This window comes from Zootoca vivipara, chromosome 2 (assembly GCF_965207765.1).
Source record: "Zootoca vivipara chromosome 2, rZooViv2.hap1.1, whole genome shotgun sequence".
Taxonomy (NCBI): Eukaryota; Metazoa; Chordata; class Lepidosauria; order Squamata; family Lacertidae; genus Zootoca; species Zootoca vivipara.
Genome location: NC_142584.1, coordinates 69,248,216 through 69,266,513, shown reverse-complemented (window position 1 = coordinate 69,266,513; position 18,298 = coordinate 69,248,216). Strand labels below are relative to the sequence as shown.

General features: G+C 46.0%; 1 protein-coding gene across 1 annotated transcript in view; it reads left to right on the top strand.

The window, feature by feature from the left end:
* Positions 1–2,345: 2,345 nt before the first annotated feature.
* The window catches only part of RASSF1 (Ras association domain family member 1), a 28,592-nt gene continuing 12,639 nt past the window's right edge, over positions 2,346–18,298 (top strand). Inside the window, exons 1-2 of the mRNA XM_035106047.3 lie at positions 2,346–3,410; positions 10,570–10,694. Coding sequence (XP_034961938.1) covers positions 3,080–3,410; positions 10,570–10,694 — 456 coding nt within the window. The 5' untranslated portion in view covers positions 2,346–3,079. The remainder of the gene's footprint in view (positions 3,411–10,569; positions 10,695–18,298) is intronic.

The following is an 18,298-nucleotide window of genomic DNA, read 5'->3' as shown; positions in this document are numbered from 1 at the left end:
AACTAAGTTTGTCATTGGTATGAGCTTTCGTGTGCATGCACACTTCTTCAGATACTGGTAGAATGTGAACAGCAAAAGCACAATGTTTTCAGAGGGCTACATCTCTGAGAATGTGACTGTTTGCCCCATCACCAACATCCAAGTGTTGACAGTTTGTCTGAGGGGGCAGTAAGTGGGTGGGGAGGCCCTCACAAACAAGGACAAAAAACAATACCCTCTAAATTACATTATGCAATAATGAAAAACACAACTGTGAACATTTACACAATAAGTTACATGAAGAAACAGGTAAGCAATTACTTAAGCCAAGAATAGCAAATTATGCAAGCCCAGCATGAGGCTGGTCAGATTTCATAAATATGCAAGTATAAGCAGTACTTGATGTGTATACTGACTATAAGAGTTGGTTTCCTTGCTAAGTTTATGCTTTACAGTACTTGGTTGGAACCAACATTTAGCAATATCCAAACCAATTAGAAGTCTCAAGAAGGTGATCTAGAGACATTATGCAGCAGGAATGAGGGGAATGCCCAAACATTTTGATTTCATTAAAGCTGGTATAGCAGCTTGTTTAAACTAAGTCTGTTGCATATTTTTAAAACTGCAAACTATGTTTTGCTTGGCACTGGAAATGTGTTGCAGTGCCTTCTGTAAAAGAACAAAGGAAGGGCTTATTTTTAATATCTTGAGATAGTTAAAATGGATAAATAATAGGCTGTGTTCAAAGAACAAATGGTACATGCTCACCAGACTTATTGAATGAGCAATGACGGGGTATTTCTTGCATATGGAATGTGTGCATTGTAATTTCGTATCCCTAGACAGGTAATCCCCCCCCCCATAAAATTAAATAGCTTTTTAAAGGTCTAAGGTTCTCCCTCCCATGGGTGTAGCCAGGGGGGGCAGGGGGCAGTTGCCCTCCCCACCAAGAAAAACAATAGAAATACTTAACTGATCATTCACTTCGGTTTTGCTCCCACCCCACCCCATAATAATAATAATAATAATAATAATAATAATAATAATAATAATAATTTCTTATTTATACCCCGCGGCTTCCAACAAAACAGAAATTCTAAAATACAGAAATCCATCAAACATTAAAATACAGAAATCCATCAAACATTAAAAGCTTCCCTAAACAGGGCTGCCTTGAGATGCCTTCTAAAGGTCTGGTAATTGTTGTTCTCTTTGACCTCTAGTGGGAGGGCATTCCACAGGGTGGGTGCCACTACCGAGAAGGCCCTCTGCCTGGTTCCCTGTAACTTGGCTTCTCGTAGTGAGGGAACCGCCAGAAGACCCTCGGAGCTGGACCTCAGTGTCCGGGCAGAACGATGGGGGTGGAGACGCTCCTTCAGGTATACCGGACCGAGGCCGTTTAGGGCTTTAAAGGTCAGCACCAACACTTTGAATTGTGCTCGGAAACGTACTGGGAGCCAATGTAGGTCTTTCAGGACCGGTGTTATGTGGTCTCGGCGGCCGCTCCCAGTCACCAGTCTAACTGCCGCATTCTGGATTAGTCCTGCCCCCCCCCCCAACAAAAAATCTTGGCTATGCCCATGCTCCCTCCTCAGAAAAATAAATGGCAACAGTGCCAGTCTCAGGATTTAATGGGGCCTCAGGCAAGGCAGCCCGCACCTAGTAGAGGAGGGATGTGCAAATTAAGCAAAGCATTCTTCCTTTCTTCCCTTCTTGGGTGTTCCAGGCCTAGTGAAAATGGTGGTTGTCTGAGTGGCAGAGGCCCCTTCCCTATTTTGGCAACCGGCCGCCCTTGGGTGCCTCCTTGGGGAAGAGCTCCTTTTGCTCTTGCCAGCTGCTGATAACCCGAAGAGATTAACCCCGGTCGCAGAAGCCTCCCTTTGAGGGTAGGTGAGCGCTTTGCTGCCTTTCAGACAGAGCCGCGCCGGCTCCTGCCGCGCGCTCCTTCGTCTCCCCAGACTTTGACGTCAGCCGCCGGCCTCTCGAAGCGCTGCGGTTGCCCGCTTCAAAAGCAGCAGCAGCAGCATCGCTATAGAAACGCAGCTGTAGAAGTAGAGCGCGAGCCCGGGAATCCCGCTGTGAGCGAAGGCGGAGAACCCAGTGCGGGCGAGGAGGGGAGGCGAGATTTGCTTAAGGAGCCGTGGGGAGCAGTAGCTCCCCTGGGGGGGGGTCTCCTTTTCTCTGACGCAGCGTTTGGGATTATGAGGGACGGCTTTGCTGAAACCCTCAGCGTGTGGACTCTCTGGCGTCTCAAAACTCCCGCGCCAACTCTCCCCTCCTCCCTCACAGCTGTGTCTTTCTCCCCCGCCTTTTTGGTTCCCCCTGCCCTGCATATCCCACCCCCCCCACCCCAAACACACACAGCCTGTCCCACGAAGTGATGCCGCGCAGTTGTCGGGGAGTTGGCAGCTTGTCCGGCTGCCGCTTTCCTCAAACCTGCTGCGCTTCTTCGGTCTTACTCCGGAGGTGCCTTAATGCGAGGGGGGGGGCGGAAAGCAAGACGAGCTACAACTTCAAGGCGTACAGGACTAGGCGCCGCCTGTTGTTCTCTCTCCCCCCCCCTCCTCCTAGTAAGGAGGAAATGCATGAAGGGGAGGGGAGCTGGGACCTTTCCTCTTGCTTGTTCACCAAAAGAAAAAAGAAAAAGCAAGCCAGCAACTGGTAGCACTTCAGAGGCAGGACCTGAACTAACGCAACTCTCCCCAGCTTCCTCTCTTATGGAGCCCGATTGTAGAACCAAAGGAGGCTGATGCTGCGGAGCCAAGAAAGCTGCCCGCCCGCTCGTGGGGGCGGGAGGCTCTTATTGAGCTCTAATCTTCCCAACAAAGATCGCCTGTGACTTTTTCTGGCTGCTGCTTTAAAGCTAAGGGGGTGAAAAGGGGCGGGGGAGAAGACAGGCGGAGAGGAAGAGAAAACAGAAAAGAAGTGAACTTTTGACAGACTGGGAAAAAGGGGTCGAGAGAGGAGTGAGTGCGGGTTGCTCCGAACAGCACAGGGACCCCCGAGGAACGCGGGCGAGATGGGGATGTTTCTGGGCCCCTTGTGAGATGTTTTTGCAGGCCCCCTTTCCCGCTTTGCATCCTCAGTCTATGTAGTGGCCATGAACCGGCCGATGGACCAGGAGATGATCGAGCTGAAGAACTTGGGGCTGGAGAAGCAGCTCGACCTGACGCGAGGCCCACGAGGCACGTCTGAACGCCCCGTCCGGCTGGAGCGGGCCAACGCCCTGAGGATTTCTCCGGGGAAAGTGCCCGAGATCTTGAGCCGCGTGCGCCAGATCCGACTCCTGGGCGGCCAGAGCGACCCCAAACTGACTGAGGAGTTGGGCGAGGGGCATGTCTTCAAGCCCTGCGCCCAAAGCCAGTCGACCTGGTGTGATCTGTGCGGCGAGTTCATCTGGGGCGTGTACAAGAAGCGTCTGCAGTGCATCCGTGAGTACCGGCCTCCAGCCGCACGTGGCGGCATTTGCCAGGCAGCTTTGCATCCTCGCAGGAGGTTCTGAGAGAAGCAGGAGGGCAAGGTAGCGTTCGGTTAAGGGAGCATAAATTTGAAAAGAAATGGAAGAGAATAAATAGGAGTAATAAATAGGAGTAAATAGGAGTAAACTAAGTAGCCCAGAATGGTGTAGCCCTCTCTGGCTTCCATTACAGCTAGAAATTCAACTGGGATAGCTTCCCCATCACTTCTCTCACTGCTGAAAGAAGCTGTATACTGCTTGTCCTGCAGTTATTAAAAGTGAGAAGAGCTCTTTAATAAGAAAAGTGACAAGCCTATGGTACACAAAGAGAAAGGATAGGTAAAGGAAGTATTCTGTATTGGCCCAAGGGTTACTTGAAAACGGTTTGCTTTGGAAAGTTTTTAAATTTTGGAGGAATTGGGGTTTGGTGGGGCTAAAGAAACATACAGTACAAAATGATTCTGGTAGCTTGTTTGGATTTGGGTGAAAGTATGCACAGAATTGCAGCTTTAAGCAAATGGTGGAGCTTAAAGTAGACCTTGAGGTCACACCCACACCATGCATTTGAAGTCTATGGCTTCCCCAAATAAAACAGAGATCTATAGTTTCTTGAGGGTGTTGGGAATTGTAGCTCTGTGAAGGGTAAACTACAGTTCCCAATATTCTTTGGGGAAGCCATGTGCTTTAAATATATGGTTTGGATATGACCTTAGACAGTATTCTGTGCCAATGAATGTTCTCACATACCATATTCCCATACCATTTGAGCATGTGAAGTCCTATGCAGATTTACAAGGGGGTGGTATAAAATGTGCATGCCATCATGAGTGACAGCTCTCTCAATGTCTGTTATACTGCAGCAATGCCTTAGAAGTAACTGAATGAATCCAAATCTAATTCAGTAATGCTAAGCAACATGTTCATTCTTTTCTACCATTTGGATTATCTGGATCATCTTTTGGTTTAGGAGTGGGTATGTGCAGACCATAGAAGAAATTGGAGTCCTCTTCTCTTTCTTCATTTGTTACTGAATAACACAGGCCAGAACTACCTCTGATTAAGAGCAACGTCGCAGAACATCCCAAATGAATGTTTGCTACAGTCTAGTCAGCAGCCCTCAATCATCATATTGTGGTGGTACCATCTAAGCTCCGGCTATATAAATTCTCATATGTAGTCCAAAGAGCAAGATTAGTTTTTAAGACTCTTTCTTTAAGTTCTCCTTTAAAGGGACACAAGGTTGACTAAAAAGAAGTGTGCATGCACACAAAAGCTCATACCAATGACAAACTTAGTTGGTCTCTAAGGTGCTACTGGAAGAATTTTTTTTACTTTGTTTAAAAAAATAGTAAGGGGGTGGGAATGATCAGTGGTCTCAGACACCAAGCAGCCTGCATTTTCCCATGCATGAAAAGGGCTTCCACAATTCTTTCACTTGTTTCTGAAACATTGTTCTACATGGACGTGAAGCTAGTTAATGTGTGTGTGTGTGCATGTATCTCATCATCATCTGATTGGTAAAGGTACCCCGACCTTTAGGTCCAGTCGCGGACGACTCTGGGCTTGCAGCGCTCATCTCGCTCTATAGGCCAAGGGAGCCGGCGTTTGTCTGCAGACAGCTGGCGGACCAGAGCAGCACATGGAAACGCTGTGGTTTAGACCACAGCGCTACCCGCGTCCCATCATCTGATTAAGGGGCCCCTGACCATCAGGTCCAGTCGTGTCCGACTCTGGGGTTGCGGCGCTCATCTCGCTCTATAGGCCGAGGGAGCCGGCGTTTGTCCGCAGACAGCTTCCAGGTCAAATAACCATCTGATTATTTGCAGCTAAACACAATAACTCCCACATTTAAAATAATGTTTGTGTTGATGTGAAATGATCCACTGTGGATGTTTAACTATAAGCATTACCTTGGATGATGATGAACATACATAAGTGAATGAACGTGCTGTCGCAGTTGTTCTCAGTTGGGGGCTGAGGGAAGAAGACCAAAGGGGTTATGGTCCCAAATTATGATGGTTAAGGACATCATCCAGCCAAGGAAAGCCATCAGTTCCCATGGCATAATTGAAACTATGAATTAAAAAACTTCCCCAATGGCCAAGGCCCAGGCAGTCAACAAGTAGAACCATGGGGGATCTCCTTAAAGCTATTGCATATTGTTTATTAGAGGACATGTAGGGAAACTAGGTTAACTGAATGAGGTTTGCTTGGGCCAGAGATGACTCGGTATCTGTTTCTCCTTCCTCTCTGCCACTAAATCATTCCATGTTGAGAAAATGCATGTGGGAGTATGTGTAGGTTCATGAAAGCAGGCGTGGTATGGCCGTATCCAATATTATTCACTTAAATCCCCTATTTTTAAGACCACCAGTGAAGTCCTGTTTGTTTGGGTTGGATTATGAGAGGAGGCTACTGGGTGCTTGGGAGACCTTTGGTGTTCTTGTCAATCGCATGTGTATTCAGTTTCCTCTACTGGCTTATAGTGCCAGAGTTGATTTATTGCTAAGGGGTGACTCCTGATACTCCATGTAAAAGGATGCTCCATGTAAAAAAGATAAGTGGGTCCTGTAGTCCAATGGATTGCAATTCCTGCTAACCCCATTTTCCAATAGGATAATTGTGTGATACCAGTGCTGAATTGTGCAATGAAGTTGCACGTGGGTCACTGAAAGCCAGGGAAAGCTCTGCTATACCTTTCACTGGGGCCTGTACACAGATACTGTGTTTGTGTGTGCGCTTGCAGGGTGCTGGACAACAGCTGTTTTATTTCTCTTGTTCTGGTAGGCCAGGACCCAGATGATCCTGATTTGTGGCTGCTTATTTTAGTGACAGCCTATGTGAATATGTGATCAACTCAGCCCTTCCTGCCCACAGTTTGTGCGTGTTTGTGAAGCATCAAGGGCTGGAAAGGCTGCCCCTGTTGAATTTCTACCTGATAGGCAACTGTTGCCAGCATAGAGGCTCGGTCCAGAAAAAAAAAGATTGCATAGCTTTGGTCTTGTTAATTAATTGTACATAGTAAGTCTTCTGAGCAGGAACAGTATCATATGTGCGGTCTTCTTAGGACTTGGACTTGCTTCCAAACTTAGTCTGTACCAAGCACAAAGAATGGCTGAGAGCAATTTGATTGGCCTACCCTCAGTGTTCCCATCCTTTCAGCAACTGTAGCTGAAAGGATGTGGCTGCTCTAAGCTCAGTGGGTGTGATTTGGGTAGAGCTCCTTAACTGTGCCTCATAGCAGGCTTTGTATCCCTGAGCCTACCTTTGTCTATATATTTGTATCTAGCTGCCATACACCCTGAGAACTTCATTTGTTTTACCCTGAATTTGTTCCAGCCACTTTCTCAAATTGCTACCATGTCCTCTGCCTTGTGTCCTTATATTTGGTCCTCCCATAATTTACACTAATCCTGCAAGATTGCCTGTTGACTAACAGTTTTGTACAACGTCTAGCACACTGTTAAAGCTAAATAATGTTTAGTAATTGCAGTAGACTTAGCAAGGGGAACTCCTGTAACAAACTTGTCGCATCCTACAAAATGTTGTCATATAAATTGGACCTAAAAACAGAATTGTTACACTTTGAGCACTTAATTTTTTATTGCACCTTTGCTAACCTTGATTGCTTTTGTTAAAAACAATTGATTTGAGATGCAGAGGGCTAGAGCCAAATTCATACAAGAATAGCGATGGCATGGAATACTTTGGAGTACTACATCCTAATTGTATAAGGCAGTCCTTCAGTCAAGAGCAGTTCTGATTCTAGAATTCAGGCAGGATTAACAGTTTAGCATTAATTGCTCCCATATAAATTAGAACTCTGGTGCACCTTAATGAATAGGATACAAGTAGGATACTGCAATTGAAGTGCATTCTCCTAATGCCTGTAAAGCAGAGCAGATGTCACTAGAGGGTGTCAGAGTGTCCCTGGAAAAGAACAGGCAAAGAGACAAATCAGAAATAAATCTAACAGTTTGCATTGTGGAATTGGGCTTCACTGTCTTAGAATAATGCAATTGCTAAAGGCATTTCTCCTGCTGAGGAGCTTCATTAAAAAAAATTATTTGAAAAATCATGGTGGCAACTCTTATACTTGCCTGTAAAAGGACTGCTTTCTGTTGCTCAGTACTTGCAGTGGTGCAAGACAATTGGCAACTGCTAGAACCCTGAGATAGAATTACCATTTCTCTATGGTTTCGTGTTGTTCAGTATGATTCTTCTCTGTCCTCAGCTCTGTGATGTTTGTGGCTAGTGGCAGGCCCGCTGCTTGATGCTGATACTTTGGGTCAAGGCCCTAAAGTCATGCTTGGTCTAAACTCATTAAATTATATTTGCCTTCTGGCCTAAGAGACTTGAAGACACAGATTGCTTTCACTTTTCATTATTTTCTTCACTATCTTAGAGCCAAAACATAACCACGATTCGATTTTCAGTGGGCAGAATGTATAAAACATAAGAGTTTACTGTTGTACGATAAGAATATGTGCTGCTATAAAATGTGGAAAATAAAGATGGGTTTTGCAAAATATGTAGGTGAGAAAGATATTCATTTACTAATCTTTATGATTTTTAGGTGGAGCCAGTTATTTTCCAGCTCTTGATCTCTGCCATTTTAGTGATTCATTTTAGAACAAATCTGCCCAGTTACTGCTCCACAGATAAAAGCAGCACTAGAAATACTGAGGTAGTTAAACAGGCATATGTATTCAACAGCTGACAGACAGACTCAGTCTAAAAATGAGTGCATGATGGTTGGTTATGGACTCTGGAGAGAGTACAGTAATGGACTCCAGAGTGATTTGCCTAAGTACTAAATTCCACAACTGCCATCATCCCTGGCCCTTAGTCATGCTTGCTAGGGCTCTTGGGGGTTGTAGTTCAGCAACTTCTGGAGGGCCAATAATTCCCCAGCCCTGTCCTATCACAGCAAATCCAGCTGGAAAAAGAATGGCTTTTTGCAGTTTGGAAAGTGATGGAATTGAAAAGTGTGTGATGGGTTAATAATTAATGGGAAGATGTATAAACATCCACAAGTAGATCGGGATGAATGCAGGATGCATGCTCGTTGTACAACTGCCCTGCAAACAAATTGGAATGAATGTTCAGTAAAGACCAGATATACTAATCTGACCTCTATGTGAGCTTTGTGTAATAAGAAAATTAGGAAGATTGCTCAATAAACCAGTTGTCTGGACTGTAGAGGTGTTCTGTGTTCTTTCTAGGGAAATAATTGCATTTCTCCAGCAACTTGATTGTTTGAATCAGGGGTCCCCAAACTAAGGCCCGGGGGCTGGATGCGGCCCAATCACCTTCTAAATCCGGCCCGCGGACAGTCCGGGAATCAGCATGTTTTTACATGAGTAGAATGTGTCCTTTTATTTAAAATGCATCTCTGGGTTATTTGTGGGGCATAGGAATTTGTTCATTATTTTTTCCCCAAAATATAATCTGGCCCCCTGCTGGAAAAGTTTGCTGACCCCTGAATGCTTGGAAAGCACAGTTCCTCTGTAACAAAAGGTGCTTGCTGCAGGAATGAAATCTGGATGGTGTTCAGCTGTTTAGTAAAAGCTGTGGTGTTTCTTCATGAAAACGACATCTGATAATTGCAGCAGACAAAAGGCTCCAATCTACACATAGCATAATGATTAATCAAGTCCTGCTTAAATTGCAGATACAGAAAGGTTTTGCATTTACAATGCTGTCTCTTATTACAACATAGAGAAATCAGTTTTTTTAAGTCCCCAGGCAGACTGGAAATATTTCTGAGGACATGCATTCTCGCAATAAATATATGAGCATGCTTTGTTTGATTTCCAGAAATTTCTGCCATATATTTCCCTAGTCTGTTTCCATAGTGTTGCTGAACATGTATCTTCTCCGAAAAGTGTGCTGGCCTTTCCATGTTATAACTGAAGACATATTGCAAATGTGTGTGCTGCCTTTTTTTTTTTTATGGCAGCAACCATTTTTTGCTTGTGTTACTTGACGAGGCCACAAGAAAAAAGGGGGACTTGGAGAAGGCCATTTGTGTTTTTTCTTACTGTTTTGCCCAGTACAAGGCCCTCCAGATTGTCTGAGGCCTAAAGGAGCAGGGCTGGGCACTCACTCCCTATGCTGAGGGCGACATTGTGCCTTGACACTATGTGAGTGGCATTAAGCATTCCTCTCACGTGAGCACATATCCTATGCAGCAGATTCAGTCCATCCAAGCAGAAAATAATCAGTGCAGGCTGCCTCTTAAAATGAGGCCTTTATCCTGGCAGGCGGCAGAGTGGCTGCCAGGGAAAGGTGATGCCTTGGGACAGAGGCTCTTTCATGCCTCTTCCTTTGAAGAGAGTGGGGAGGGGAGGGGTAATTTTCTGGTCTGTCTTTCTGCCAAGAGGCTACAATGGCTATGCATTAAAGCAATGCCCTGGAGATGAGAGGCCAGCATTGCATATTAAGCGCAAAAGACGGAGAAGTTTAAAATGAAGATTCTAGAGATAGTAAAAACGAAGTGTTGCCCATGATTCTGGTGTGATCAGGCAAAGGTTAGATAAGCTTTCCTTTTGCGGGGTGAGGGGAGCAGAAAGGCAAGATAGAAGCCTGCCTTAAATACAGTGGTACCTCGATTTTTGAGCGTCTCGGAAGCCAAATATTTCAGTTTTCAAACATGCCTCAGAAGTCAAACGGCTTCTGCTGAGTCCCCACCCCCATTTTCTCCATTGACTTCACAGACCACCCTTTGCACTTCGATTGTCAAATGTTTCGGAAATCGAACAGTCTTCCGGAACAGATTATGTTTGGCATACGAAGTACCACTATACTAGCCTATCTCACAATATATTTCAGTGCTTGGATAAAGTAAGCCTTTTCCTGAGAATTAGGAAAAAGGAGGTCCTGAGCAATTTGAGACCTAATTGACATATTGCTACTGAGATTTGAGTACCATCTCCTCCTACCCCTTGCTGCTTAATCATCCCTGCAAAAGTTGTGTGATGTGCAGCAATAGCCTATTTGCTCTCCCACACACACTGGAGATCTGACATGTGGTGCGTTTCCTTGCGCAGACTAAACCCGTGGGTTCCTTTTCTTCCTGAGCTTTGCCCCCACCCTTGCCTTATGGACTCTCTTCTTTTTATTTTCCTTAGACTGTAAGTTCATCTGTCATTACCGATGCCGCACCCTTATCCGGCTAGACTGCAGTGGCCCCCGATATGAAGACAGTGAACAGAATGAAGGCAACGAGCAGACAGTAGAAAAAGACACCAATGTGGTAAGAAAATAGTTCTGAGTCATATACTAGGGTTGCCATACGTCCGGAATTTCCGGGACGTGCCTGGGATTTCAAGGGTGAGATCACTGTCCAGGAGGATTTTTTAATTTTCTTTTTTTTAAAAAAAGTCTGGGGTTGTGTTTTTTGTTTTTGGCACGCTGAGGGCACTGGCTGAGCAGTGGTTCTGTCACAAAAGGAAGGGGCAGCCATGGCGCTGTTACTTCTGGTGGCCATGTGTACGTCTCTCCTCCGCCCCTCAGCGGACTCCAGGCTGGAGCCCCTGCAGGCCCCGCAGCCACAGAGCCACTGACGCGCCTGGCCTGCACCACTTCTCCAGAGGCAGTGGAGGCCAGCCGCAGCCTGTGGAAGGCCGGCATGTGCAGCTTCTCCAGAGGTGGCAAAGGCCCGCCTGGCTTTCCAGGAAGAGTGCCCAGCCAGCCTGCGCTGTCAAAAGAGAGCAGGAGGCCGAAGACAGCGAAGGTAAGAGAGGGGATGGAAGGAGGGGGCGAGCAGGGGGGCGAGGAAGAGGTCAGCGACGGGGAGGGAGTGAACGATGAAGATGCGGGATGGGGGGGTCCCCCAAATGCAGGGAGGGGGTCCAGATTTTTGGTCTTTGGAATATGGCAACCCTATCATACAATGGGGCTGTAAAAATGCAAAGAGCTTCTTTGCACTGAAGAAAATACATCTGGAATAGCAAGAAACACTCATTTACAAGAACTTGAATGCTCACGCAAATGCTGCAAGTTGTACCAGCCCAACCATTGGGCATGATGAGGTGACTGTCTTAGGCAGCTGATTTGGGGTGTCATGAAAGAGCAGCAAACTGGTATGTATGTACGATTGTTGGAGAGATGGAGAAGTTTGAGAATAACTTGGCTGGCCTTGGTACTACGGTATGAACCATGGCTTTGGGGTAGGAGGGACACTATTTGCTGACTTGGCAAGGCAGTTTTTATGTTCATTTGTAACTTTTGTACCAAATTAACACGCTAGATGTCATTTTGAGGCTGGAATAGCTAGAACTACAAACTATACTTCCTTTCTTTTTATAGTGGGTGTGGAACTTCTTTTGGCTCAAGCGCTGCATTCCCTCCTATGCAACTTCCCAGGGGCTGTGCACTGCTGGTGGACAGGGCTTAGCAGCAAGAAGTAGCTGGAAATGTGACTTCTCCATTGGGCTTAGCAGCAAGAAGTAGCTGGAAATGTGACTTCTCCATTGGGTTTAGCAGCAAGAAGTAGCTGGAAATGTGACTTCTCCATTGTACAGTAGGCTACATTCCAGCTATGCAAACTTCAGGCACGGGCACACCCCTCTCCATCCAGACAAGCAAGATGTATTATCACACTGTAAGGACACATTCCAGCCTAGCAGAAGCACTCAAGAAGGATGCAGAGCAGTGCCAGTGAAGGCCCGTGGCCTGTGGAGGGTATGTGGCCAAGTGAGATTTCCAAGGGTCCTGTATTTGGCCCCTGGGCCTGAAGTTCTCCACCTGTGTTTTATAATACCTTTTGTTCTTAGATTTGCCAGACTTGGTGCGATATTTGTCTGGTGCTCCCCAAAATGTATATAGGAACATGTCAGAAGGATAGTGTTTGTAGACAAGCTTATTAAAATCAGGGGTATTTTTTGATGGTTTTCAACTGGTAACTAAACATGTTACAGATTACCCTTCAGATTGCATCTGCTTGTAATGAGGCAGGAAGAGACACACACACAGAGTGGATTTTTGATGTAGTATACAAGTGTGAAAATCCTAAGATGTTCAGGAGCTCCCTACACTAATCACTTCTGTTACTTCACATGGCTAGGTTTTATCTTCACTCATATTTAGCATAGCAATAGGCATATTATAAATTATGGAGGGTTTATTATCTGTCTTATCTGCTTAAGAGAATTTTGCTGCTGCCATATGTGGGAAGCCTCTGGTACCTCTCGATAAATGCAGCAATCAGCTTGCATTTTCAAAACAAGACAAGGTTTAGCAGAAGGGAGAGGTCCACAGATTTCATCATGGTTCTGACAGATCCAATTCCATCCTGTTATTGGCAGAGCTGCTTGCTGCAGCTGGGGCTAGATGCTGCTAACATGTCCCAGGGGCAGGGAGGGCTGAAAGGGCAGGTACTTAGATATACAAGGCCATCAGCCCAGCTGGCATTCCTCGTTGCCAATTAACATTTTGCCACGTGCTGGACTAAACACTTCTGCCATGGAACTACATTGCTTAGCAACAGCTTTTGCAAGCTATTCCCAGGACAGACAGAAACAGACAGGCGTGCACATACAAGGGAATTGGGTGGGGGAGGAATCCCTGATTTTTGGCTCAAAGTGGCATCTCTTCAATGTTCTTCCATCTCGTTGACCTCTTAATACAATCATAGAGTTGGGAAGGCCTTGAGATTCATCTAGTCCTTGCAATGCATGAATCTCAACTAAAGCATCCATGACGGATGGCAATCAAGCCTCTGCTTAATAACCTCCGATGAATGAGAATCCACCATCTTCCAAGAGAGTTCATTCTACTGTTGAACAGCTCTTACCATCAGCAAGTTCTCCCTGATGTTTAGTCAGAATCTTCTTTCTTGTAACTTGGCAAAGGTGTCTTAACATATATTATTATGAGATTTCCCTCCCTCACTTATCTGTTATGACCAGAAATGCCTGGAGGTGTGCTATTCATGCTATCTGTTTAGGTCTAGAGCAGCAAAGAGGTGGCGAGAGATTACCAGACTTACAAAACTAAATACTTTAAGCAACAAAGATTAAAGGATCAAAAATAAACTTAAACAGGACTAGTGAAAATGATCTGAGAATGTTCCTAGTTGGAGGCTGTAGTACTTCGTGTACTTCGTTTTTTAGAATTCTGCTAAACTCAGTACATAACAGATACGTTCTCTACATGTGACTGTAGTGATGTCTCCACACGTGACTCTGGAAAATTTAGAATACAGTACAGTACTTCTAACGTGGCTAGTATAAGGAACATGGTGACTGAATTTCTGCCTCCATTTGAGGTGGAGAATCTGTGGCCCTCCAGATATTGTTGTACCTGTCACCCAAATCCTTGAAGGATGTGCAAATTGCAGTTTACAATCAGAGGAAGAGGTCATTCTCATATGCTATGCAGGTAGCATGGAAGTCCAATGTCTGAGAGGACTTTCTCTGTAAAGACAGTCCTCTTCCCTGGCCATGTTCTGGTGGAATTTGAAGACCTTTTTATTTGCCCATGCCTTTGATAGGAACACTTCACTCCAACGTCTTTGTGACAGCCATCTCTTGCTGTGGCAAATTTCTGTGCCCTGATAGCTGTCCACAAGGCAGAAATCCAGTAAGTTTTATTCTTCCAAGTTTAGAGATTTGTGTGAGACTTACATGCAGAATTTCTGGCAGCTGAGCTGCGCATCCCTGTCCCTGCCCCCCCCGCAAAAGTGGAGCAATCCAAACAAACGGGAGACTGCATTTTTGCCTTTTAAATGAACAACCCAATTCTAAAAATGTTTCTGCAAGACCTACGTCTGAGTAGGTTTACAAATACAGCCGAAGAAACCTGCCTATCCTAAACAATATATACAGTATACTTGGAAGGAATTGCCGGGAATGCATACCGCAACCCTTGAAACTTTTCTCTTGGGGGGGGGGGGGCGCTGCGGAAGGTTAAATTGAGGGCGGCTCTAGGGTGTTGCTATTCCGAGAGGACTTGAAAGGCGCGCTGAGCGGGGAGAGGAAAGCCAGTAAGCGTGACTCCACTTCCCGCGTGGCTGGCTTGGGGATGAAATCACTGCGCAGGCCGCTCCCCGCAGAAGAGGGAAAGGGCGGGGCCGAGCTTTTCGGCCGCCACGGGAAGGGGGGCTTCTCCCACGTCATCCTCCCCTCCCTCCGTCCAATGAGGCGCGCGCGTGCGGGGGCTGTATACGTTTCAATCCCAACGGCTGCCAGGAGAGGGATTGAAGGAGGGAGAGGAGGAGTCTCCGGTTGCCACTCGAGCAGCTCTCGCCCGGCAGAAGGCGGGGAACTTCCATGAGGCGGCTCTCGCCCGGCGTGGCTTCAGTTCTTGAAAGAGGGGTTCTTGGGCGACCAACGGAAGCGGGCTGCCCCTTCTAGGCGCTATTTGGGCATTTATTATCGTTCTCTCCTCCGGTCAGGAGGCAATTTGTACGGAGAGAAGCCGCGCGGCTCCTCCCCAGCTCTGCCGGGTTTCTGCGTACGCAGACGGCTCAGGTTTGTTTGGTCCGCTGGTGTGGCGGCGGCGGGGCGGGGATCGCCGGGTCTTGTGAAGAAGCAAAGGGAGCGAGAGGCGGAGGAGAAGCCTAAGCTGGGCATGGGCGAGGGTGACGCGGCGGCCACCACCCCGTCCTTCGAGATGACCTGGAGCAGCACCACCAGCAGTGGCTACTGCAGCCAAGAGGACTCGGACTCCGAGCTAGAGCAGTACTTCACAGCCCGCACCTCCTTCATCCGAAAGCCCCACAAGGAGAAGAAGGTGAGGCAAGCCCTCCCCCTGGCCCCCGTCAGTCTCTAGGCGGCTCTAATGCAAAATGCGCGGCGCTATATCCCCAGCTTACGTCTCGCTGTGTTCGGATCTCCTTCCCAAGCTCCCGAATCTGTAGGGGTTGGCGGAGAAGGAAGGCATAGTATTTCCGACTAGCCAACTTCTGTCACATTCTCGTCCCCCCAAAAAAACCAACACGTTATGTTTTCCATAAACCGAAAGCGGGTGGAAGGTTCCTTCGGTCAAACACAAAACCAGCAGCGGTTAATAACAGTGAGAATGAGTTCCTGCTTGGAACTTCCCTGGAGAGCAGGCTGGTGGGGGGGGGGCGGAGAACCTTCATTCTTCTGTCTCCCTCAAGTTACGGTAGCTCGAAAACGGAACCGGTTACGTCTGTTCACTGTTTTAGGAGCCAAAGACGTAGTCAAGAGTACAGGACAGTTGGAGAAGGGGTGGAGGCTGGGAGGGGGAAACGACTTAGGTTGCATGCAGTAGCATTTGGGTAGGTAGCTGGGTTATGGGTCCAGGGATTGCGGTGAACTGCAGGGAGCATTTTATTTGTAGGGTGGGGCTCCAAACCTGAGCACTAAATTACTTTTGAGCAAGGAAAGGAGAAAGTGCTCACCGGTATGTAGAGTGTTGATGCAGGCAGAGCTTCACTGAGAGGGCACTGTCTCTCTTAAGTACAGAATGGGATGAGAGCAACATGAGAATACACAGAGGTGTAGGTTGGCCCTGCCTTTGATGGTACTATGCAGTTTGTCCTGCCTGGATGAGTGTACAGTATTGTTTCTCTTTTTTTCTGACTACTTGCATTTTCCACCATATTAGCATGTGTATGACAATAAATTGAAAAGGGGTGAGTTTGGGTTTTTTGCGATTACATGCTAGCAAAATTGTACTCTTTCATGTGGTTGCTTCAGATATCATGGGGAAAGAGTTCTTTTGAGAGGACTAATATTAATGACAGGTGTGGGATTATGTCTTAAAAGGGGTCTACATCCGGCATCATGGCAGTTTAACAAGCTTCGCTCGAGAATAATGAATGAATGGTCACTTGGGGACAAGATGAGATTACCACATGGTGCTACAATGCGATGACAAGACAGCGGAAATAACTATCATCCATTTTAATTTTACATAGGCCAAGCCCTAGTATGTGTATCAGTGCAAAGACCAACATAGCCAATTGGTTATAAACTTTTAACTCATGTGGGTTTAAGTATGATGAGCTTTGCTTGCAATGACTATCCTTTATGTGCCGCCACCAAATGAAAGTAACAAAAATGATTTCTCTAGCTTTGGTCTAGTTATCAGGGAGCTGCTTTTGGAGCTGCTTTCTTATTCTCTTGAGTGTTTGGCTCAAAATTTGTGGTGTCTCATACATTTTAGAGCATCCCAGCTTAAGCAAGGAATCATGAAAGAAAAAAAAAACCTTGACCTTGGTGGGGAACTGAAATGTAGCTTATTTATCAGATCCATGCCAATAAGTTGTTTGGGACAATATCTGAAATGGGAACCTGCTTGTTTCATCTGGCAAAGAGCATTGTCCAGAGATCTAAATAAGAGAGATCCCAGAACCAGAAGAACCAGTCCTTAATTCCTTAAAGCTAATGCTAGTAGCCTGATATCTTGCTTTTTATAAAAAGATACAAGCAATTTTGTGATGTTGAAATGCACTTATCAGACAAGTCTCTGATAGGATGAAGTGTATACATATGACTGCCTAACAAGAAGTGAGTGTTCTTGTTAAATTTCCCTTAAAGACATTAGCACTATGAAGATGCAGACTGGTACCATATTAAGAGTGGCTCTCTTTGATTAGTATGGAAGAGGGGTGTTGTAGAAAAAGCAGTTCCTTCAAAGCATTTTCTCTTTCTAGCCCTGCCTTCATGCTACCAGAACCAGATGCTCCTTCCCAGTTCTCAGTATGCCATGAAAAAAGGCAGCCTAGTTATTACAGTATTGTGTAACCAGGAGCAGCTGAGCCTGCCTGAGGATTCAAAGCAAGTGTGGGGGTGGACACCTAGGTGCAAGTTGCATCCAGAGTCTGGGCTTGTCTGCAGGGTGACAACTACTCAGAGCCTTACATAGAGGAATATAAAGTGTTCTTTTGTAGATGAGGTGCTGTTTTCATTCTTTCTTAGGTCTGAGTGGAGTTTTCTTGATTTACTTGGATGGTGAGAAAGGAGTCAGTGAGATCAACAGTTAAATAAGCTCTTTTTGAGGTTTTCATGAGCATGACCAACAGATGATGAAGACAAAGTAGAAGCAGTAGGCATCTTGGGATGCATTGTTGATTAAGAAATGTTAGTCACCTCTGATTAAGTATGATAAAGCAGGGTTGAAATACAGTTAGTCTGCATCATGTGAAAAGAATGGTAGGAGGGAGGAATGGAAAGGGATGTGGGAGTTGGCAGATGATCCAAGATACTCATCTAACAACACCTCAGACATGTGATGTGAAATTAGCAACTAAAAACCCATTAATATTATGTGTTAAGCATGATGTGGTTTGCCAAGGTCTAACAGGGACTGAAGGCCTTTTATCCTTCCATAGCCTTGGTGTGAAGTTTGGTATTGTAAAGTTCCACCGGTGAGTTGCCACTCAGGTCCAGGATGAATATATGTATCTTTCTGACCACAGGATAATAATAATAATTTTTTTATTTATACCCCGCCCATCTGGCTGGGTTTCCGCAGCCACTCTGGGCGGCTTCCAACAGAAAAATAAAACACAGTAATCTATTAAACATTAAAAGCCTCCCTGAACAGGGCTGCCTTCAGATGTCTTCTAAATGTCTGGTAGTTGTTTTCCTCTTTGACATCTGTTGGGAGGGCGTTCCACAGGGCAGGCGCCACCACCGAGAAGGCCCTCTGCCTAGTTCCCTGCAACTTGGCTTCTCGCAATGAGGGAACCGCCAGAAGGCCCTCGGTGCTGGACCTCAGTGTCCGGGCAGAATGATTAAGATGAGTTACTTTAGAAACCCTGCAGTGAGCCCCAAAAGTGCAGCTTGATAGGGGATGAATGCACAACTGGAAATGTTCTTTAGCCAAGGGTTGTGACTAATACAGAATTAACTTTTGCTGAGATCCAATAACTTTAAAGGTCTC